Source organism: Palaemon carinicauda, chromosome 4 (genome assembly GCF_036898095.1).
Source record: "Palaemon carinicauda isolate YSFRI2023 chromosome 4, ASM3689809v2, whole genome shotgun sequence".
Classification (NCBI taxonomy): Eukaryota; Metazoa; Arthropoda; class Malacostraca; order Decapoda; family Palaemonidae; genus Palaemon; species Palaemon carinicauda.
In genome coordinates this window covers 74,779,776-74,804,992 of record NC_090728.1, presented here as the reverse complement: position 1 = coordinate 74,804,992, position 25,217 = coordinate 74,779,776, and the positions used below count along the sequence as shown (strand labels likewise).

Here is a 25,217-nt window from a genome sequence, read left to right as displayed (position 1 = left end):
CCTAGAGATTGAAGATAATGGATGACTTTGTGAGTGGCTTTTAGGCAATTTTGGGAGGTGTCTGACCAAATGAGCCAGTCGTCCAGATAGGCTACTACTTGAATCCCTTGATTCCTGAGTTCCTGAACAGCGACTTCTGCTAGCTTTGTGAAGATCCTTGGGGCGATGTTGAGCCCGAAAGGCATCACCTTGAAGGAGTAACTTTTGTCCCCTAAGCGAAAGCCTAGGTACGGACGGAAGTGTCTCGCTATCGGGACGTGATAGTAGGCGTCTGTAAGATCGATAGAGGTGGTGACGGCCCCACGGGGAAGTAAGGTCCGCACCTGCGAGACGGTAAGCATTCGAAACTTGTCGCATTGAATGGACAAGTTGAGAAGGGATAGATCTAGAATCACTCTTCTCTTGTCTGAATCCTTCTTCGGGACACTGAACAGCCGACCTTGAAACTTCAGATGTTTCGTTTCTTGTATGGCGTTCTTTTGTAAAAGATCCTGGACAAATTCGACCAGGTCCGGAGTGGAATGTTGACGAAATTTGTTCGGAGGAGGAGGTCCTTGAATCCAACTCCACCCCAGTCCCTTGGAGATGATACTGAACGCCCAGGGACTGAACCTCCATTTGTTGCGGAAGGCATAGAGCCTCCCCCCTACCTGCTGCACCTCAGTATTGGTTTGAGGAGTTGCCTCCACGTCCGCCTCGGAAGTTCTTTCCTCTGCGAAAGGCTCTTCCCCTGCCTTTGTTCTGGTTAGAGCCACGGTGGTAGCCTCTACCTCTACCATAACTCTGGGAAGAGCTATGAGCCTCGTAAGACTGGTTAAAGGCAGGGGAAGTGGCGGAGGCACCAGAAAGCTGGCTCTTAGGTAGCAGAACGGTGACATAGTCATCCGAAGGAGCCCGAGAGGTGGAAGGCTGTGCAGGGACAACAGAAGATGGAGGAAGAGGCAGCCGGAAGTTGGATGAAGAACTCTGTTGTTGCCTGAACTGGGTGGAGGTATATGGTCTAAGCTTCTTCCTACCCCGGGCTTGATAATTTGCGGGGTCATACTTGCGTTTAGGGGTCAAACCCCAACGGGCTTTAAGGCTCTGATTAACCCTAGTGGCCTCCGCCAAGACTTCCTCTACGAGATCCTCGGGGAAGAGATTTGAACCCCAACAGGAGGACCGGATGAGTTTATTAGGTTCATGCCTAATCGTCGCCTCAGCTAGGACATGCTTGCGACATCTGCGTTTAGCAGTAGCGAAGTCATACAAGTCATAATATAAAGACTGTAACGTAGCCTTGTTGAGAGACTTAAAAATACTCTCCGTATCGTAAGTCAAGGCTATCGACTCCGTGGATGTGGCCAGGTTTAGAGTACGGCCCACACGTAGGCGGGAATCATATTCCTGTTTAATGAGGGATTCCGGGAGACGGGGAAGCTTCTCACTAAACAAGACAGAGGCACAGTCTGCTGCAAGCTTGCCGGAGGTAAAGGTGGTATGGACGTTGTCCCAACACTCAATACCTGAGGGAAGAAGGAGGGAGATTGGATCCACCTCTCGGATGGGAGGCAAGGGCTTCTCCTCCAGAGCATATTGAAAGGCAAGCTCTGCCACCTTATTGACGCATGGAGTCAAGGTGTTCTTGTCCATTAAGAACATCGTAAAGGAGCTTTTATAAGGCGTCAGCATGGTGTTAGTGCAGCCGATGTCATTCAAAAATCTGGCCCAAACAGATTGGGCTTGCTCCTTCGGGAAGATGACCGTCTCTTTGGGGACCTTGTCTAATCGAACTAAAGCTTCCTCGGTAAGTCTGGCATAACCATGAAATGGAAATGCCAGACCAGGAGGAAAGAATTCAAAGTCCTCTAGAGGACGAGTGCCAAGGCCCTCCAGAGTCAACATTCCGTCTGAGAACGGGGAATGAAGAGCCATCCGCCAGGGGTTGTTCTTGGCAAACGGCGGGAGCTTAGAGGCATCCGGGATGAGAGAGCTTTGGACTCTCTCCGGAGCTCCTTGCTCTAAAGCCCCAATTCTCTGACCGAAGTTAGAGAACATCGAGTCCATCCTCGACTGCATCTCCGAAACCAACTTTGCCTGCATCTCCGACACGATGCGAAGCATGGCTGATTCGGAAAGGCCCGGGTTAGCAGCTGGAGGGGCGGAAGGAACTCCCGGGTCGTGAGACTTAGAGGAGGAACCAGAGGTCTTTGAAGACGGGTTCGTACAATGTTTAGAGCCATGAGAAGTCTTGTGAGGCTTGCGGGCTTTGGGTAAGGTCCTTGAAGTAGACTTATCCTTAGGGGGAACCGGGTATGAACGTTGAGACGAATCACGGTCCCCAGAAAATCCAAGAAAAGAATAGCGATCAGAAGAAGAAGAAAGAGCGGGGCTGAGGATAGGAATCTCAGCGCCGGACACACCTGCCTCACTTACCACCCTACCTGTATCCGGCTCGTCTAGCAACATTGGTTCGACGTCCAGGTTCATGGAGGCAACATTATCCTCCAGACCTCCGGGGGCGTCCGATGGATCTTGCTCTGGGTCGATGAGACCCGTTATAGTGGCATCAATGTGGGCAATGATGGGAGCTGCCACATGCCTAGCCACAGCAGCTGAAGACTTGGCGTTGGGGTAAACCATGGTGCAGTAGTCCTCAGATAGGACGTACGGCCGCTTAGACTTCACATTCCGGGCAAACCCACCAACCCACACCTTCAGTGTGGCCCGAGCCACAGACTTTTGCTCCGGGGATGCCTGAAATAATAGTGGGAATTATAAAAGGGAGACTCCCAATGGTCCTTCAAGACCATAGATATCTTACTAATAGTAAATAAAATAAGAAGGCAATATAGCCAACGGGACTCACCGAGTCAGATCCAAGGGTAGTGATGAGGTCGAAGCAAATCACACAGTTATCCGGGTGCCATACCACAACGTCTTCCAGTTGAACCCCACAAGGGGCGTGAGATCGGCAGACGGAGTGGCCACAAGGCTGGTGCAGAACAGCTGCACAGGCTGGCGTCAGACAATGCACCATCTATAAAAAGAATAGTATATGAGAAACTGTAATTCTCTTAAATAGGGGCGGGTCCGGAGGACCCGGGCCTAACATAGGTCTAACACAAGATTAGAGCTTAACTGTACTATTCTTTAAGTAGGGGCGGGTCCGGAGGACCCGGGCCTAACATAGGTCTAACACAAGAATAGAGCTTAACTGTACTATTCTTTAAGTAGGGGCGGGTCCGGAGGACCCGCGCCTAACATAGGTCTAACACAAGATTAGAGCTTAACTGTACTATTCTTTAAGTAGGGGCGGGTCCGGAGGACCCGGGCCTAACATAGGTCTAACGCAAGGTTAGAGCTTAACTGTAATATTCTTACATAGGGGCGGGACCGGAGGTCCCGGGCCTAAACATAAGTCTAACTTGAAACTAAAGTATAGCAATCCATTCCGGTCAAGTCGGGAGCATAAAAAAGGATGCAATAACAAGGAATTAAGACACATGGTGTCTGATTTCCCGGGGCGGGGTAGACCCCGGGCCGGGAAATAAAGGTATATTCAATACCAATTCCTTTAGGGACTCCGGGGTAGTGATCTGTCATATATAATCATCATAGGAAATGTTATAAAATAATAGGGGGGCGGAACTGTAGCTAAGAACTGCCAATCGAACCCGGAGGGTTTCGTATAACATAAGCCAGAATGAAAAGTGAATATAAAATAGGGTGCACCGGGATCCAACTCTGTTGACCGGTGGCCAACCAGACTAGACAGAGACGAACCCGCCAGGCCACCCGGAGGACAAAGTCCATAAACACTTAACTACCCCCTCTAAAAGGAGGGAAGGCAACGGTCCCTTAGTGGAGGGGGGAGAAGCCTAGCCTCCCACCTAGCTAGAGGGGGAGCGTGGGGGAGGATCACGTGATACGAGGCAGCAGGGCTACCAACTGACGATCCCCAACCAGACAGATCAAACGGAGTAATGGCACAAATATTCATTATAATAATAATAATAGCGTTAAATATATGAATAAACACATAGAACATTTTTGGGCAAGGCATGCAACATAATAATTAAATCACAAAAGACACACCTGATGGCTAAAAATAACATTGCCGCCTTAGCACGAAGGTCGGCAGCCATAACGATACGTAAATGATATCGGCCCAAAAATTGAACCACGAGGATTCTAAACGCTAAATAATGAATATTCACAATAACAAATAATATTTGATAATAAAAATAATACACATAGTAACACCACAAGTGAAAATTAAAAGCTCTCAAAAACAGGAGTACCAACTGTAGTGAAATCAAGCAAGATCGGTATGAACGAAGAGAATAAACTCCTATAATATAAATATTAAACGATCTAGGTTGCTCAAAACACAGTAAAACCCAGCTTGGTACTTAACTTAGACGGTGTCTCCTGGGAAACCGACGAAGAAGCCATAATTCACTGGAAAATAACCAAAAATCGAGAGCACCACAAAAATGCGGGTTACTTTACTCGTCGTGCTAAAAGGAGTTGGGTTCTGAGCGGATGCATTGTTAGTAGTACCGAGTGAGGTTGAACGGCTCTCCTCTATTGGGGTTCTCTGTCGTGGATTAATCTAAATAGTGCGGGACCTCTGGAATATACGCCCAATTTTATACCGACACCAATAGGTGAGCGAGCTAGTTAACCTAGCACTCCTTTACATTTTTTCTCTGGTATATTTAGCAGTAAATTACCTAAGAATAAGTGCTAAATGGAGCTTATTCACTGGGCGGCACAGGTTCGAGCCCAGAAATACCCTTTATCTGGGCGCTCTCAAGAAACAAGATTGACCACCCGCCAAATCAAAAGATTGCGGAAGACTATCTGTCTCCACATACAACCCAAAAATAATTTTAAAAAGTTTCAAGAGAAGAAAAAGGATATTGGGATTAAGGGAATGTAGTGGTAGAACATTCACCCACTACTGCACTCGCTGCTACGAATGGCCCCAATGTGTAGCAGTCGTCATAAAGAGTCTGGACATTTTTTAAATAATGTGACGCGAACACAGATTTGCTCCTCCAAAAGGTTGCGTCCATAATACTTCTCAGTGATCTATTCTGTTTAAAAGCCACTGATGTCACCACTGCTCTGACTTCATGAGCTTTAACTTTAAGCAATTTCCGATCATCCTCATTCAAGTGAGTGTGAGCCTCTCTGATTAAAAGTCTAACAAAATATGACAAGGCATTTTTCGACATTGGTAAGGAGGGCTTTTTCACTGAACACCATAAAGCCTCTGAATTACTTCGTAACGTTTTGGTTCTACTAAGATAAAACTTCAAAGCCCTTACAGGGCATAAGACTCTTTCAATTTCATTCCCAACAACCTCCGATAGGTTGGGAATTTCAAATGACTTCGGCCATGGATGAGATGGTCGCTCATTTTTGGCCAGGAAACCAAGCTGCAGGGAGCATACTGCTTTATTGGAGCAGAAGCCAATGTTTTTGCTGAAGGCATGCAATTCGCTGACTCTTTGCGGTAGCAAGGCTCACTAAAAAGAGAGTTTTGAGGGTAAGATCTTTGAGAGAAGCGGAGTTTAGTGGTTTAAATCTCTCAGACATAAGAAACTTAAGGACTATGTCCAAATTCCAAGCTGGAGTAGAAACTTGACGTTCCTTGAAAGTTTCAAAAGACTTGAGAAGGTCTTGAAGATCCTTATTATTAGACAAATCTAGGTTTCTGTGTCTAAACACCGAAGCTAACATGCTTCTGTAGCCTTTAATAGTTGAGGCAGAAAGGCTGCGGTCATTTCTGAGATGAAGCAGGAAGTCCGCGATCTGTGCTACAGTGGTATCAGATGAGGAAACAGAAGAGGACTTGCACCAGTCTCTACATACCTCCCATTTAGATTGGTAGATCCTGATGGTAGAGGATCTCCTCGCCCTTGCAATCGCTCTAGCTGCCTCCTTCGAAAACCCTCTAGCTCTAGAGAGTCTCTCAATAGTCTGAAGGCACTTAGACAAAGCGCGGGGAGGCTTTGATGGAATCTCTTTATGTGAGGTTGATGAAGGAGATCCATCCGCAATGGTAAACTTCTTGGAACGTCCACCAACCATTGATGTACCTCAGTGAACCATTCCATGTAGGGCCAGAGGGGAGCAACCAACGTCAACCTGGTCCCTTCGTGAGAGAAAAACTTCTGAAGAACCTTGTGAAGGATCTTGAATGGCGGAAAGGCATAGATTTCTAGATGGGACCAGTCCAGAAGAAAAGCGTCTATGTGGGCTGCTTCTGGATCTGGGACTGGAGAGCAGTAAGTGGTAAGCCTCTTTGTCAAGGAAGTCGCAAACAGGTCTATGCTAGGGCGACCGCAAACCCTCCATAGCTTCTCGCACACGTCTTGGTGAAGAGTCCACTCCGTGGAGATGACTTGACCCCTCCTGCTGAGGCAGTCTGCTCTCACATTCTTCTCTCCTTGAACAAATCTTGTCATAAGGGAGATGTTTCTTTCCTTTGACCAAATGATAAGGTCCTTTGCGGTGACAAAAAGGGAGTGAGAGTGGGTTCCTCCCTGTTTTGAGATATAGGCTAAGGCCGTGGTATTGTCCGAGTTCACCTGTACTACCTTGTTCTTGATCAGATTCTCGAAACTTTTCAAGGCCAGATGGACTGCCAGAAGCTCCTTGTGATTTATATGAAGTCCCTTCTGATCCTTGGACCAAAGACCTGAGCATTCTCGATTGTCCAGAGTTGCTCCCCAACCCATGTCCCATGCGTCTGTATACAACACATGGTCTGGGCTCTTGGGGACCAGTGAGAGACCCTCTCGACGTCTGAGGTTGCTGTCCCACCAAGCCAGGCACGTCTTGATTGAGCTTGAGATCGGAATGGAAATAGCCTCTAAGCCCTTCTCTTTGTTCCAATGTTGGTTTGGGTGGAACTGAAGAGGACGCAGGTTGAGTCTTCCCAGGGAGACAAATTGTTCTAACGATGATAGGGTTCCCACGAGACTCATCCTAACCCTTACCGAACACTTGCTCTTCTTCTGAAAGAGATGAATTTTTAACAGAGCTTGCTCCAATCTTGTGGGCGATGGAAAAGCCCGAAAAACTTGACTCTGTATCTCCATCCCCAAATACAGAATCGTCTGGGATGGAGTCAGCTGTGACTCTTCTTTGTTCACCAGGAGACCTAACTCTTTGGCTAGGTTCAATGTCCACCTGAGATCCTCCAGACAGCGGTGGAAGGACGACGCTCTGATCAACCAGTCGTCTAAATAAAGGGAGGCTCTGATCCCTGACGAATGTAGGAAGCTTGCTACATTTCTCATGAGCCTTGTTAAAACAAGAGGAGCAGGGCTGAGACCGAAGCACAGTGCTCAAAATTGGTACACTTCTTTCCCGTGCATGAACCTTAGATATCTTTGAAAGGTTGGGTGAATCGGGATATGGAAGTACTGTACGCATCCTGGAGGTCGAGAGAGACCATCCAGTCGCTTTCCCTTACTGCTGCTAGAACAGATTTTGTTGTTTCCATCGTGAACTTGGTTTTCATAATAAACACGTTTAGTGCACTCACATCTAGCACTGGTCTCCAACCCCCCGAGTTCTTCGGAACCAGGAAGAGACGGTTGTAAAAGCCTGGGGACTGAGGGTCCAAGACCTTCACCACCGCCCCCTTCTCTAACAAAAGAGACACCTGATATTGCAAGGCTTGCCTCTTTGCTTCCTCTCGATACCTGGGAGAGAGGTCTCTTGGAGTATGTACAAGAGGAGGTTTCCGTACAAATGGGATTTTGTAACCCTCCTTTAATAAGAGTACAGTACTGACCACTGATCCGCTCCCCTTCTCTCCCATGCTTGCCAGAAGTTCGTCAGTCTGGCACCTACTGCTGTCTGAAGGCGTGGACAGTCAGACTCTGCTACGGGAGGACCTGGATCCTCTTCTCTTACCTCGCCTTCTGTCAGGACGAGAGGTGCCTCTGTTGGAGGCTCTGCCACGAAAGGGAGGAGTAAATCTCGAGGCTGGCGTATCAAACTTGGGTTTGTTGCTGGAGAAGGATGAGGGCAAAACCTTGCGTGCTGTTTTGGCCACTAGATCATGCGTATCTTTCAATGCAAGAGACGACGCAATATCTTTAATAAGCACTTGTGGGAACAGAGTATTCGAAAGAAGAGCAAACATTAACTCTGACTTCTGGCACAGAGTAATTCCTAAAGAAAGGAAAGAACATAAAGATTCCCTTTTTTTTAACACTCCTGCAGTGAAAATAGCCGCAAGTTCATTGGAACCGTCCCTTATGGCCTTGTCCATACATGACATAATTTGGATGGCAGTGTCATTGTCCGAGGGAGAAAACTTTTTACTTAAAGCTCCCAAGGACCAATTCAAAAAATTAAAAACCTCCAAAGCACGAAATACTCCTTTCAATAGATGATCCAGTTCTGATGGGGTCCATAATATCTTGGAGCGTCTCATGGCTAGACGACGGGGAGAGTCTACCGGGCTTGAGAAGTCTCCCTGGGCAGAGGCAGGTACTCCCAAGCCGAGAACTTCTCCCGTGTCATACCATACGCTGGAACGTGACGCTAACTTAGAAGGAGGAAAAGCAAAAGCAGACTTTCTTGGGCTTCTTCTGGTTGCCAACCAGTCTCCCAGCAAGCGCATGGCTCTCTTAGAGGAGCGAGAGAGCACTAACTTCGTATACGAAGGTGTCGTAGTAGTCAAACCTAACATACACTCGGAAGGAGGCAAACGGGGAGCAGCAGTCACAAACTGAGTTGGAAAAACTTCTCTAAAAACATCATGATCTTTCTAAAATCAAGGGATTGTTGGACAACCTTAGGTCCTTCTTCCTCTGAAAGGATCCCTAAAGGAGCATTAGTAGAGAGAGGATCATCAATTTCCTCTTCAGAGAAAACTTCGTCTGATAAAATTAAATCCTTACGAGAAGGAGAAATCCCCGAATGTCGCGAAGGTAAAGCTTGACAGCCTACATCTATTTGCACTTGAGAAGAAGTTAAGGCAGGAGGGTCGATGTCAAGTCGTGACTGCAGTGACTGTCGATCGACTACACACCGTGACTGCAGTGACTGACGCTCGACGTCACGTCGTGACTGCAGTGACTGCAGCTCAACGTCACGTCGTAACTGCTGTGACTGATGCTCGACGTCACGTTGTGATTGCGGTGACTGACGCTCGACGTCACGTAGTGACTGCGGTGGCTGACGTTCAACGTCATAGCGAGACTGCCGTGACTGCAGTTTGAAATCAAGGTTAGACTGAACAGACTGACGTTCAGCGTCACGTCGAGATTTATGCTCTAAATCTCGCTTAGCCGCAAAACTAACACTGGGGTTAACATCGGAATGACGTAACACCGTGTTTAGATGGTTGAAGACCTGACACTCGTTTAGCAGGAACCTTTACTTGCAGTGCGTCACGCACTGCAAGTAAAGGTTCCTGACGAACAGGAGCAGGACTGAAAGCCTGCATTAAGGACAGTTTAGACTGCATGTCCTGCAAAACACTAATTTTAGGATCTACAACACACGGAGCAGACCTCGATTTTGGGAACGTCTGTTCATAAACGTCAGCACTATCAACGAGAGACGCAGTATTAACCCTTTTACCCCCAAAGGACGTACTGGTACGTTTCACAAAAGCCATCCCTTTACCCCCATGGACGTACCGGTACGTCCTTGCCAAAAAATGCTATAAAAAATCTTTTTTTTCATATTTTTGATAAATTTTTTATTAAATTCAGGCATTTTCCAAGAGAATGAGACCAACCTGACCTCTCTATGACAAAAATTAAGGCTGTTAGAGCAATTTAAAAAGTATATACTGCAAAATGTGCTGGGAAAAAAATAACCCCCTGGGGGTTAAGGGTTGGAAATTTCCAAATAGCCTGGGGGTAAAAGGGTTAAGGTCACGTCTGGAACGACCAGAAAGCACAACGGGATCGTGACTCTTAGAAGGGGCCTCTGGGGCCACAAAAGTAGACGCTAAATATGAACATTTAATCGGGGAACCTTCCTCTGAAGAAAGAATACGTTCCGGGCTGCTCCAATGACTACAGCCAGGATGGATACTCTGTTCTGAAGGAACTAACTTTCTTTTTAAAGGTCTTGAAACCTGACGCCAGGATTTTTTCTTCCCAAACGAGTCATCGGAAGAAGAGGAGAACTTAGTCTCGCCTCTCTTATGGTAAGGACGTGCTTGAGGAGCAACGTCTGTAACCTCTCAGGGAACGTCTGTTCGTTGTTCAACGCCTATTGCTACCTTTGGTCTTGTGACATTCCTTCTCCCAGGGGCTGGGGAGCTTGAAAGAGGTCTCGGACTGGGTGAGCAACAAGCATGAACAGACGAACCCTCCGCATTAACACTGAACAAATTTTTACCACTTTTCACTTTAACACTTTCACTTTTCAAAATTTTAACATCAGACATAAGCTGATTTCTGTCCGAGGCCAGCGATTCAACCTTTTCACCCAAAGCATGAATTGCCTTCAACATATCTTTAAGAGAAGGTTCATTAGTGCAAGTAGGGGGTTCTGAAACTACCACTACAGGGGGAGGAAAAGGTTCAGGGGCATGGGAAGAGGACAATTCTAGCAAACGAGAAGAACTTCTTCTACGCCTATCTCTCTCGAGTTTTCGAGTATACAGTACAGTACTTCTCATATTCTAAAAACTCAAACTCAGATAAAAGCACACATTCCTCGCATCGATCCCCTAACTGGCAAGCTTTGCCTCTACAATTAACAAAAATAGAGTGGGGATCGATGGAAGCCTTTGGAAGGCGCCTGTTACAATCCTTTGAACATTTTCGATAAACAGGGGAAGGGTCAGTAGAAGGGTCAGCCATTATGGAAAATTCAAAACGAGATCCAAAATCAAGCAAAGTTCAGCAACAAAAAATCAAAAAAGGGATACAAGAGAATTCGAAGAAAATCCAGCACAATGAAAGCCAAAAAAACATTTACAAATACGTCACCAATTGCAGAAAACTTTTAGGTTTAGCGCGAGCACGGAACCAATGTTGACATTCCAATCGGCAGAGAGGAACTGAAGATTATCGGAATATGTTTAGTATCCTGCCAACAGTTGGCGCTAGTGTACACCCAGCCAACCAGCATAGTGATCGCCCGCAAGTTTTTAATCTGCCAACCGTCGGAGACGTTAGCTACATATATATCCACCGGCTAAGTTAAATATTTAAAAACCCCAAGTAAATAGCGTAGGTTTGTATTCCAGTTATGGAACAAAAAGATATAGAAGCCAAGGTGCAAGCTAAACCTGCCTGTTTGAACTGAGACTGAGAAAATATGGAATTATCCTCCCCATACAGTAATACCTCCACATACGAGTGTGGAGGTAGGTGGCTGAGTGTGCAAGAGGCTGCTCACGAGGACAGCGTCGCTCGCTCTTTCCCGTAAGATCTCCGTCGCGTAAAGTTATCTCCGTGCATCGGCCATAGCATTTGCATTTTTTACGTGTTTTTTGGGTTAATCAGTACAGAATTAAGTGAATAAGCAATGGGTCCAAAGCAAGCGAGTGCAAACAAGTGTAGTGAAAAGACAAAGCGTATGATGACAATCGAGATAAAGCATGAAATAATTGAAAACACGAGTGGTATATGAGTGACTGAGCTGGCTCGCCAATATGAAAGGAGTACATCAACAATATGTACCATCCTCAAGCAGAAGGATGCTATAAAAAAGGAAATCAGAGACATGTTAGCAATGTGGAAGGAGTTTTCTGATTTTATGGAAAAGAGGCACCCAGACAAGTTGGTCTGTGGTCATGCGTTAGCCTTTTGTGACGACACTTGTGTACGTCTTTTTCGTAACATTTTGAAGGGGACACAAAAACAAACATCCCTAGATAGGTTCCTTTTAAAAAGGCCGGCAAAAAGTGAAGGTGAAAGAGAGGCAAAAAGAGCCAAGCCAGAAGAAACAGTCTGTAGCTAGCATGATTACTATACCACCTGATGGCAAGGCAAACGTTGGAGAGGCTAACATCGGTGTGACTAGGTTTGAGCTTGTAAGGTGGCAAGCACCTGTGCTTACTGTCTCATTGCCTTCGTGTAGCACGATGATGGCGAAACAACACACGTTGGCGAGTAAGGTATCGTGAACATGCTATGATGACACTGGCGAGCAACTGTGGTTGTGCGTAGACCTTCGTCAGACAGAGGAGTTCACCCACCCACCTAGATAGTGCTTAGTGGATGGATGCAAAACACTGCTCAAGACTCCCTTGCGAGACTAGAGTCTGTACTTCCAGGCACTATGGGGAAAAGCACTCTTGCTCGTCACCCCTCCAACAGGAGATTGGTGAGCAGCCTTACTCTCACATAAAAGAAGAGGGATTCGCTTGAAAAGAAACAAAGAAGGCTGGGCTGTTGCTATGTGCTGGCATGCTGGCACAACAGCAGGTTTTCTTCCTCATGAGAAGTCGAAACTTAAGGCGCAGACCCTGAAAGAACTGGCCTTACAAAACAGTGAACGCTTCATAGGACACGGCGACAAGGGGGAGGAGTTGTGACCAGCGGCCAAACCCTGTCGTCTAGCTCAGGAAAGCTAGGCTTCAAAGAGCTCGAGGGAGGCATCGGCAGATCGAGCGCTCACTTATGGAAGTCCCGTGGGCCCAACCACTGGGGAAAGGGAGCCTTGGTCATGAACGTGACAAGCGCTCACCACCAGGTGGAGGAGTTGCGTGTAGCAAACTCTGCGCATCCTCAACATGCTGAGCAGATTTAGATTGGGGACATACATCATAAGTTGCGAGCTGAAAAACGTAGCCGAAGCTAGTTCCTGGGTTCACTCCAAGGGGATCCCGTGACAGGTAACCTCAAAGGATACTCATATGTAACTGCTCACGTTTAGTGAACCCTCGCTTATCGCGGTAGATAGGTTCCAGACCCGGCCGCGATAGGTGAAAATCCGCGAAGTAGTGACACCATATTTACCTATCTATTTAACATGTATATTCAGACTTTTAAAACCTTCCCTTGTACGTAGTACTGTTAACAAACTACCCTTTAATGTACAGAACACTTAATGCATGTACGTACTACAGTACCCTAAACTAAAACAGGCACAAATATTAAAGGCGATTTTATATCATGCGTTTCCTAAACACGCTAAAAAAGCACGAGAAAAAATGGCAACCAATGTTTTGTTTACATTTATCTCTGATCATAATGAAGAAACAAACTCATTTAGTGTACACATATATGTATAGGTTAGTTTTTGCATTGATTATATTGATTATACAGTATGTTGATTTTGTTATTACCAATGTTTTACTTAATTTTTCTTAGGACTTCCAAATGAAATGTTGTTCTTTATGACGCCGCCTGAAACGACGGCGTCATAAAGTACGCTCAGTAAACAACCACGCTCAGAACAAAGAAGGCATTTAACGCGCATGATGAAAGTGATAAATAATGATATTTACAGTAAAAGCATTTACAAAATATGTTATTACAAATATTATTTACCGTATCTATATATAATCATACAGTACATACTGTACGTAGCAAAGCAGGAAAACAATTTACGAGAGAGAGAGAGAGAGAGAGAGAGAGAGAGAGAGAGAGAGAGAGAGAGAGAGAGAGAGAGAGAGAGAGAGAGAGAGAGAGAGAGAGATTGTTTTACGTACGTAAATGTAAATTTTAAACAAAAAAAATATAATAGGTTACAACATGTATACTCTTCAGACTTTTAAAACCTTCCCTTTAACTTAATGCATACAGTACTAAACTATAAAACAGGCACAAATATTAAAATGTTAGAATATTAAAGTAAAAAATAAAGATTGTTACTGTACTCACCACAAAAGAAGTTCAAAAAAGCTTGAATGATGATGGCGATGAATTTGCTGCACAGTAGAAATGATGATGATGAAGCTGATGATGTCTTCTACTGTGCAGCCAATAATAGTATTTTACGTCTCTTCAGACGGAGGTGTCTTTTCCTGGGACACCTCTTCAACTTCTTCAATTTCTTCCGAAGGCGTACTAGCAGGAGGAACTGGCTCTTTTTGGCGAGGCTGGAAGAACATTGTGATCGGAAGTTGCTGCCGCTGCTTCTTTTTTCACTCTAAGAGCATCCTGTAGGGAGTCATGATGTCATCGACCTTGTTGGAGAATTGCATAGACCGAACCATATCCTCGTCCCACTCTTGCAACATTTCTTTCGCCTCCTTCATATGGTTGCAGAACTTGGCAAGCCGTTCTAATGTTAAGCCCGTTTCTTCGACATTTTCTTGGGTCTCTTCCTGGGTTTCACTCTCTTCTTCGCTTGCCGATTTCGTCAGGTCTTCTAGGTCTGCGTCAGTTAGCGGCTGGGAATGGCAGTCCAACAACTCGTCGACGTCTTCAGTCGTCATGTCGCCAAACCCGTCGCCTCCAATTATGGCAGCCAACTGCACAGATTTGCGTATTGCAGAGTGTTGGATTTCCGACGGCGTAAATCCCTCGTCGTCGTAAACAATCTGGGGCCACAACTTCTTCCAGCTCGCATTCACGGTTGCAGGTTTCATCTCTTGCAGTGCCTTCTGAATATTCTTCAGGCACGTGGCTATGGTATACTGCCGCCAGTACGCCTTCAAGTTAAAATCTTCATCCTCGTCATCTTGGGCAGCATCCACACACGCAACGAGGTCCGCCAAGGTATTCTTCGTGTAGAGGGCCTTGAACGCCCTCATAACCCCCTAGTCCATCGGTTGAATTAATGACGTGGTGTTGGGTGGCAGGAACTCAACCTGAACGCCCTCACGCGACAGGTCAGTTGCGTGTCCACCAGCGTTATCCATAAGGAGAAGGATCTTGAATGGCAAGCCCTTCTCTAAGAGATATTCACTGACTTGCGGGATGAAACACTGGTGGAACCAGTTGGAGGTCAGCATCTTCGTAATCCATGCTTTTGGATTATGCATCCAGTACATGGGAAGGAGATTCTTGTTTTTATTTTTCAAAGCGCGAGGATTTTTCGACTTATAAATAAGCCCCGGCTTTAGCAAAAATCCAGCAGCATTGCCACACATCACGAGGGTAACGCCATCCTTGAATGCTTTAAAGCCAGAGGCTTTGGCTTCTTCTTTGAACAGGAAAGTTCGCGACGGCATTCTCTTCCAAAACAAGCCGGTCTTATCCATATTAAAGACTTGTTCCGGCTTGTATCCACCTTCGGCGATAATATTCTTGAACGTCTGGTTCACGTAAGTTTCAGCAGCGGCAGTGTCAGCCGAAGCAGCCTCGCCATGCAGGGAAACGCTTTTCAGGCCGAAGCGTTTCTGAAACTTCACGAACCATCCTTTGCTGGCGGAAAAACGTTGTTTCTGACTCTGGGAATCACTGGATGTCCCTGGTTGAGGTTCATCTGCATCATCATCTTCTTCAGCATGGTTGCCATCGTCGTCTTGAGGTTCCTTTGCCGCAAAATTCTCATACAAGCTTAAAGCCTTTGTTCGGATGGTGTTCGTATCCAAGGCTATGTTCTTCTTCCGGCAGTCGGCAATCCACACAGCTAAAGCACCTTCCATGCGTACGATCGTTTTATTACGCATGGTAACGACTCGCTTCGCTGATCTGCTAAAGGTGATTTCAGCCGTCTTTCTAATGTTCGCCTCGTCCTTCTTGATATAGCGAACGGTGGATTCATTGATTCCAAAATGGCGGGCTGCGGCCGCGTAACTTCTACCGTCTTTCAACATATCGAGAAGCGTCACCTTCTCAGCAATCGTCATCATCCTTCGGTGGCGTTTAGGCTCACTACCAGCCTTAGTAGAAGCAGAATGCTTGGGAGCCATTGTACAGTAGGATTTACAGTAACAGAAAGTTCAACAAAAAGTTCAACTTGAAACAGTCGCGCACAGCACAGATTAAAGTTCACAAACTTAACAACGTCTACTCAGCGATACGGCGTAAGAAAAAGTGGCCGCAAACAGAGGCTGGAAGTTGGAGATAAGGGCAAAACACCAATCACAGGCTAGATAACAAAACTTGAGTTCTGATTCGTCATCTATCAGCGCTTGAACCAATCACAACCCGTCTTATATGATACGTAGGTTACCAATTCAAAGTACAAGATACCCCGCGTATACTGTACAGTAATAATAATAATAATAATAATAATAATAATAATAATAATGATAATAATAATAATAACAATAATAATTTTATTAACAACAACAATAATAATAATAATAACAATAATAATAATACAGCTTTACGTACGCTATTTTACGCTTTTGTTGTAGGATGTGTGTGTGTCTCTCTCTCTCTCTCTCTCTCTCTCTCTCTCTCTCTCTCTCTCTCTCTCTCTCTCGTACGCTTATTCCAAATGTGATTTTTTGCAACAAAAAATATTATTGGATGCAGTACTACGTACGTATACATACAAAAGATTCATGGAAAAGAAGCACATCCATTACATTTGTAGTACACTAGTAGCCATCAGCAGCCTTACACCATTCTAATATGGTATGACTGCATCTGATTTGCGTTTCATGTTCGATTTAATTTTACTACGTACTGTATACAGTACTGAATTATCGTATGATCACATTCTCTTTTCGTGTTTTATTTCTTTCTGTGCTTAATTATATGTCATATGTAATGCAATGAACAATCAGTAAGAGCAGATATTACTAATTACAGTATTAATGGAATTACAGGTAACGAAATATCGTATTTGGGGTCTTCAGATATCGCGGTATTTTCGAAATTTCCGGAAAATCCGCGATATGTATATATATATGGGTTATGGAAAAAAACCCGTGAACTGGTGAATCCGCGATGGTCGAACCGCGAAGTAGCGAGGGTTCACTGTATCCACCAAATCAGGACAAATGAAGGGTGGTAGAACAGAAGCCGAGATTGTTATAAGTAGTGACACAAGACGCACCTTCGGTGCATGACCTCCGGAGTTTCTAAGTGAAAAAGACCGAAGTTAACCCGTGCGGAGGTAGATGTGCGCTCCTGCCGTGTCCCTAGCTGTAGAACCTTTAGAAGCCATTCCTTAAACGGGGTACCCAAGAGCCCCAAGGAAGGCCACAGCTGTTGCACAGTGTCAACAGAGAGAGACTTCTCTATGGCTGAGGGCGACGCCGCTATGCTATGGGAAGTGACGGAGTCCTCAGGACCGTAAGGTTATCCGGGGGTCAAAGGGCCACCTTTTGCTCGACCATTCCCTCGAGGAGACCGATCGAGCAGAGTCAGTGATGGGACAGGCCAACAGAGCAAGATGCCGAGGTTTCTTTGCCTTCGAGGATGAACTAGAAGGGGAAGAGTTCCTCTTTGCCTTCTTCTTCAGTCACCTACCAAACCTCTGCCACTGGGAGGACGACCCCTCCCTACATATCTCACAAAGAGACTCCTCCCTACAGGAGTGACCCCTGTATGTAGGATAAAGGACATGACGATCTGTTTCCATGGCTGACAAGAAGGTGCTGCTTCAGTGCCCTTCAATGCCAGGACAAACTGCATCGTGGAGCCTCAGGTTACAGTCACCCTGCAAGGAAAAGAAAAATAAATTGTAAAGTTTTAGGCCAGTTTGTATTAATAATTTGGAACGAGTAAGGGTTAGCGGGAAGGACTGAAGCACGTCCATTCTCCACCGAATCAAAATAAAAAGTGGCGTTATTTTAGTGCGCGTGAGAAGAGTGGCTGGTCTACCTTCAGCTACTGCCCCACTAGTTAACATAGGGTAGTTATAAATCACTATAAAGTTTTTTGGCTAATTTTCAGCATTCCCCGAAAAAATATCCACTGTAAAAAGCGAAATAGTTTGTAAAGTATAAGGTGCCAGAACAACCAGGAATACTGTATGTCAGCTGCCCCTGGATCAGATAAGATCTAAATGTATAACATAAACATAAATATACTTACTCTATACAGTCACCCACACTGATCTGTAACAGCACCTGTTCACCAACAGCAACCTTTGAAACTTTAGCTTTAGCTCGTCTTCTTTTCCTCACTAAGATGAACCCATCAGTATTCATAGCGATCTAACTTGCAGCACCTGAAAAATCCTAGTTTAAATACACTACCAAAGCATCAACATTTTGTGTTATACAGTACAAGAACTAGTTTAATGCCTGCTACTGAAACAATCCTTATATGTTTATAATCATGTATGTAGCAATGGTCAAGTGTAGTTAAATGTAATCCAAATATCACAATTCACAGTAACATGAAAATGAACTAAAAGCTCTACCAAAGTCTATTTAAAATATGACTAAGGTTATGGCTTTGGAGATGACAAAGTTCTCAACATTTCAGCATATGCCTTTGGAATGACAACATTCTGAACCTTTCAGCTGATGGCTTTGAATTGAGAAAGTTCTGAACATTTCAGCATATAGTTGGTAAAAAGGCTAGAACGATGATTAAATATGACAAATTTGGATGTAATATGACAAATTTGTAGATAATTCATATTTTTCCTAACTATACAAACCTTAGCTATTTAATAGGGGTATTACTTTCGGCGTAGCTGAAATGACGAGCCATTAAAATTTAACGAGGGTTTACTACCCACACCGCTAGTTAGCGGGGGTAGGGGAGGGTAACTTGCTACCCCTCCCCCCCTCACACACACCTGTGCTTGAGCTCACTTTGCTTGGAGGTAGGACTTCAAGGGGGATAGGGCTGGCAGGCAAGTTTGGTTAAATAGCTAAGGTTTGTATAGTTAGGAAAAATACAAATTATCTATGAATTTGTCATTTGTTCCGTAACTGGAATACAAACCACGCTATTTAATAGGGGTGACTCACCCATTAGGAAGGGTGGACGTCCCTGCCAGTCTGGCTTTTTGGCTTTGCCTGGCCCCTCGTTATTTGAATGTGTAAGCACCCAAGAAATAAGGAGTCCCTGCACCTCGCTAGAACCTTGCTATGCAAGGACTGCGGCCTACGCAAGCTGTGTGTAAAGGTATGAAGAAGTGTGACTCGTCCTAGGAAGTTGTTCTGAAGTTTTTTAGATGGAAACTTGTAGACTAGGACTTTCCCAATACCACCTCGTCAGGGTATAGGGACGTAACAGAATTAATCTTAATACTAGGAACACAAGGAAGCATGGTTTACCTGCAGTGGTTTGAGGTCAGCTATGCAGAGAACCCAGGATGCTGCTTTCCCCACGAGAGGGTAGGATGAAGAAAAGAATAAGAGCCAGTCAAATCTTTTCATTCACGCAGACTAAAACCGGGTAACAGTGCCCTCAACCTTCTGCTACTTGTCCAATAAGGAGCTTAAGGTATACGACCAGTTGTTGTGCAGCCACCACCGGACCAATAGAGATCGTATCGAGTTCCTGTGGGTCATGTCTTGCAGGAGAAAGGTTGTGAAAGTCACCTGGAGCATTCACATCCTTTCTTGTAAAACCTGCATCACAGAGTAATCTGCTAAGAAGGACCAGGGGCATAGTTATGCCCCTGACACTGTGAGTCGTCATGTCGAGATGATGTTTCGGTGACTCTCCTCTAGTTTCTCCCAGTGCTGACAAGAGGAGGGACCCGGGCAGGCTGTTGCCGTTTTCTTTAGGTAAAATCTCATACCTTACCCTGGGTACAGTAACGGACGATCTGGATCGTCCGTTACCTAGTTGAGACTTGTGTAGGATCCGTCACCTCTGGAGACTGTGTCTGGTGATATACTCAGGGACGAAACTGAACATTGTCTTTCGCCCTTCTCAATAATGGGCTATGTCAAAAGTGAGACCATGAAGTTCCTTGACTCGTATGGTTGCTGTCCGAGTGTATAGGAACATTGTGTTCTTAAATCAGGAGAAAACTTGTTGCCTGGTGAAGTGGAACACAAGGAGGTCCCTTTAGGGATCGGAGATTTGAACCATGTTCTGAGAGGAAGGTCTCAATTCCGACTGGGGAAAGGCAAGTTGTAAGTCCGTATGAGTTAGGAAAAGTCTATCGATGAGAGGGTGTCCCTTTCTTTCAGTTTGAAGGTGAAGGATCAAGGTTGAGTGATCATCTTTACCTCTTGCATATACTCGAGGATTCCGCTATTGCTGGAATCGAGGTACAGTGGAACCTCTACATACGATTGTCCTAACATACAAATCTTCCAACATCCGAAGTAAAATTCGACCAAATTCCTGTCTCGACACCCGAAGTAATACTCCAACATCCGATGTAGATCTTGTTTACGCCGGTAGATGGCAGCACGTAAGAGGGACGCCATTGAGCGTTGAGTGCTCTGTTCTCTGTTCTTGTGTGTATCGTGTGGTTGTCCTCTGTTTGGTCTGTTATTAACAGTGCTTATTTTCTTCCTTTTCTCACATTTCCTTTTAGATTTTTCCTATAATCATGGTGCCAAAGAAGCTAAGATTCAGTACAGGTAGTGGTGAGAAAAGGAAGAAGGCAATTCTTTCATTAGAATTGAAGCAAAAAATTATAGAAAAACATGAGAGCAGTGTGCATGTGAGTGATATGGCTAAACAATATGGCCAGAATAGGCCTATGATCTCGACGATCATCAAGCAGAAGGCAGCCATTAAAGCAGATAAACCATCGAAGGGGATCATCATTATTACAAGACATCGTAGCAATACCCTGGAAGAGATAGAACACCTTTTGTTGATAGGGATAAAGGACAAAGAGATTGTTGGCAACAATCATTTGTGAGAAGGGCCAGAGTGATGAACAGAAAGAAAGAAAAAAGTGAAGCAAAGACAACCAAGATAGCACTAACAAGGTCTTTTAAAAAATTCTTCTCTCTTTTTCTGTTTCTCTCAAACATAGCATTAACATGTTCTTTAAATAAAATCTCTCTCTCTCTCTCTCTCTCGTTCTTCTTCGCTGTTATAGTGTTAGAGGCGTCTATTATTTAATTTTCCAAGAGAGAGAGAGAGAGAGAGAGAGAGATTAAACAAAAATGCTTTTACAGTACAGTGAACCCTCGCTACTTCGCGGTTCGACAATCGCGGATTCACCACTTCGCGGGGTTTTTCCATAACCCATATATATATACATATCGCGGATTTTCCGGAAAATTCGAAAATACCGCGAAATCTGAAGACCCCCAAATACGATATTTTGTTACCTGTAATTCCATTAATACTGTAATTAGTAATATCTGCTCTTACTGATTGTTCATTGCATTACATATGATATATAATTCAGCACAGAAAGAAATAAAACACGAAAAGAGAATGTGATCATACGATAATTCAGTACGTAGTAAAATTAAATCGAACATGAAACGCAAATCAGATGCAGTCATACCATATTAGAATGGTGTGTACTGTAATGGATGTGCTTCTTTTCCATGAATCTTTTGTATGTATACGTACGTAGTACAGTACTGCATCCAATAATATTCTTTGTTGCAAAAATCACATTTCGAATAAGCGTACGAGAGAGAGAGAGAGAGAGAGAGAGAGAGAGAGAGAGAGAGAGAGAGAGAGAGAGAGAGAGCGTAAAATAGCGTACGTAAATTTTTATTATTATTGTTATTATTATTATTGTTGTTGTTGTTAATAAAATTATTATTGTTATTATTATTATCATTATTATTATTATTATTACTGTACAGTATTATTATCATTATTTATTATTATTACGGTATTGTACTTAATCTACGTACGTTCAGTATGCGCGGGGCATCTTCTATGAGTAACCAACGCATCATAGTACTGTAAGACGGGTTGTGATTGGTTCAAGCGCTGATAGATAACGAATCAGAACTCAAGTTTTGTTATCTAGCCTGTGATTGGTGTTTTGCCCGCATCTTCTACCCCCAGCATCAAAGTTCTCGCGGGGCTGGATCGTTCACTTTCTCTTACCGCGTATCGCTGAGTAGACATTCTTAAGTTTGTGAAGTTTAATCTGTGCTGTGTGCGACCTTTTTAAGTTGAACTTTTTGTTACAGTACTGTACGTAAATCCTACTGTAATGGCTCCCAAGCGTTCTGCTTCTCTTAAGGCTGGTAGTGAGCCTAAACGCCACAGAAGGATGATGACGATAGCTGAGAAGGTTACGCTTCTCGACATGTTAAAAGATGGTAGAAGTTACGCGGCCGCCGGCCGCCATTTTGGCATCAACGAATCCACCGTTCGCTATATCAAAAAGGACGAGGCGAACATTAGAAAGACGGCTGCAATCACCTTTAGCAGATCAGCGAAGCGAGTCGTTACAACGCGTAATAAAACGATCGTACGCATGGAAGGTGCTTTAGCTGTGTGGATTGCCGACTGCCGGAAGAAGAACATAGCGTTGGATACGAACACCATCCAAACAAAGGCTTTGAGTTTATATGAGAATTTTGCTGCAAAGGAACCTAAAGACGACGACGGCAACCATGCTGAAGATGATGATGATGCAGATGATCCTCAACCAGGGACATCCACTGATTCCCAGCCTCAGAAACGTTTTTCCGCAAGCAAAGGATGGTTCGCGAAGTTTCAGAAACGCTTCGCCCTGAAAAGCGTTTCCCTGCATGGGGAGTCTGCTTCCGCTGACACTGCCGCTGCTGAAACTTATGTGAACCAGACGTTCAAGAATATTATCGCCGAAGGTGGATACAAGCCGGAACAAGACTTTAATATGGATGAGACTGGCTTGTTTTGGAAGAGAATGCCGTCGCGAACTTTCCTGTTCAAAGAGGAAGCCAAAGCCTCTGGCTTTAAGGCATTCAAGGATCGCGTTACCCTCGTGATGTGTGGAAATGCTGCTGGATTTTTGTTAAAGCCGGGGCTTATTTATAAGTCGAAAAATCCTCGCGCTTTGAAAAATAAAAATAAGAATCTCCTTCCCGTGTACTGGATGCATAATCAAAAAGCATGGATTACGAAGATGCTGACCTCCAACTGGTTCCACCAGTGTTTTATCCCGCAAGTCAGCAAATATCTCGTAGAGAAGGGCTTGCCATTCAAGATCCTTCTCCTTATGGATAACGCTGGTGGACACGCAACTGACCTGTCGCATGAGGGCATTCAGGTTGAGTTCCTGCCACCCAACACCACGTCATTAATTCAACCGATGGACCAGGGGGTTATCAGGGCGTTCAAGGCCCTCTACACGAAGAATACCTTGGCGGACCTCGTTGCGTGTGTGGATGCTGCCCAAGATGACGAGGATGAAGATTTCAACTTGAAGGCGTACTGGCGGCAGTACACCATAGCCACGTGCCTGCAGAATATTCAGAAGGCACTTCAAGAGATGAAACCTGCAACCGTGAATGCGAGCTGGAAGAAGTTGTGGCCCGATATTGTTTACGACGACAAGGGATTTACTCCGTCGGAAATCCAACACTCTGCAATACGGAAATCTGTGCAGTTGGCTGCCATAATTGGAGGTGACGGGTTTGGCGACATGACGACTGAAGACGTCGACGAGTTGTTGGACTGCCATTCCCAGCCCCTAACTGACGCAGACCTCGAAGACCTGATGAAATCGGCAAGTGAGGAAGAGAGTGATACCCAGGAAGAGACCCAAGAAAATGTCGAAGAAACGGGCTTAACATTAGAACGGCTTGCCAAGTTCTGCAACCATATCAAGGAGGCGAAAGAAATGTTACAAGAGTGGGACGAGGATATGGTTCGCTCGATGCAATTCTCCAACAAGGTCGATGACATCATGACTCCCTACAGGATGCTCTTGGATCGAAAAAAGAAGCAGCGGCAACAACTTCCGATCACAATGTTCTTCCAGCCTCGCAAAAAAGAGCCAGTTCCTCCTGCTAGTACGCCTTCGGAAGAAATTGAAGTAGTTTCCCAGGAAGAAGTTGAAGAGGTGTCCCAGGAAAAGACACCTCCGTCTGAAGAGACGTAAAATACTATCATTGACTGCACAGTAGAACACATCATCAGCTTCATCATCATCATTTCTACTGTGCAGCAAATTCATCGCCATCACCATTCAAGTTTTTCTTCAACTTCTTTCGTGGTGAGTACAGTAACAATCTTTATTTTTTACTTTAATATTCTTACTGCCTGTTTTATAGTTTAGTAATGTACGTACTGTATGCATTAAGTTAAAGGGAAGGTTTTAAAAGTCTACATGTTGTAACCTATCATATTTTTTTTGTTTAAAATTTACATTTACGTACGTAAAACAATCTCTCTCTCTCTCTCTCTCTCTCTCTCTCTCTCTCTCTCTCTCGTAAATTGTTTTCCTGCTTTGCTACGTACAATACTGTATAATTTATATTTGTAAGGTAACATATTTTGTAAATGCTTTTACTGTAAATACTGTATGTACTGTATCATTATTTATCACTATCATCATGCGCGTTAAATGCCTTGTTTGTTCTGAGCGTGGTTGTTTACTGAGCGTACACGCCGTCGTTTCAGGCGGCGTCATAAAGAAAAATATTTCATTTGGAAGTCCTAAGAAAAATACGTAAACTAAAACATTGGTAATAAAAAAATCAACATACAGTACTGTATAATCAATATAATCGATGCAAAAACTAACCTATACATATATGTGTACACTAAATGAGTTTGTTTCTTCATTATGATCAGAGATGAACGTAAACAAAACATTGGTTGCCATTTTTTATCGTGCTTTTTAGGTGTTTAGGAAACGCATGATATAAAATCGCCTTTAATATTTGTGCCTGTTTTAGTTTAGGGTGCTGTAGTACATGCATTAAGTGTTCTGTACATTAAAGGGTGGTTTGTTAACAGTACTACGTACAAGGGAAGGTTTTAAAAGTCCGAATATACATGTTAAATAAATAGGTAAATATGATGTCACTACTTCGCGGATTTTCACCTATCGCGCCCGCGTCTGGAACCTATCTACCGCGATAAACGAGGGTTCACTGTACATATGATTTTTAACAGCGTCAACGAGTTGAAAAACAATTAAATGTAACTAAAAAAGTAATAACAGCTAATCTGAATTCCTTTATTAACCAAAACAAATATTGATACAAACACACTCGTGTGCGTACGCACAAACACACACATACACAGGTGCAAGAATTGCTACGCAGTAAGAGACAAACGGTAGGGAGGAGGTAGAGATGGTGACTGTGATAACGTACCGTAACTCGTCACTGAAAGTGATGAAAATTAAAAATCAAAAGAAAAAAAATGTAAAAAATATGAAATATAGAAATAAAAAAAAAATAAACAAGCTAAGTTAGATTAAAGTTTCTGTAGTGTAAGTTACGGTACATTATCGCAGTCACCATCTCTACCTCCTTGCCGATCGTGTCTCCTCCTGCGTGTGTGTGTGTTTGCGCATACGCACACTAGTGTGTTTGTATC

At 44.3% G+C, this 25,217-nt stretch overlaps 1 protein-coding gene across 2 annotated transcripts in view; it reads right to left on the bottom strand.

Moving 5' to 3' along the window:
- Window positions 1–25,217, bottom strand: part of LOC137640014 (SRR1-like protein) — a 186,917-nt gene that overhangs the window by 80,668 nt on the left and 81,032 nt on the right. For both annotated transcript variants that reach the window (XM_068372371.1, XM_068372372.1), the window contains exon 2: window positions 17,871–18,006. In XM_068372371.1, the coding sequence (XP_068228472.1) occupies window positions 17,871–17,986 (116 nt within the window). In that variant the 5' untranslated portion in view covers window positions 17,987–18,006. The remainder of the gene's footprint in view (window positions 1–17,870; window positions 18,007–25,217) is intronic.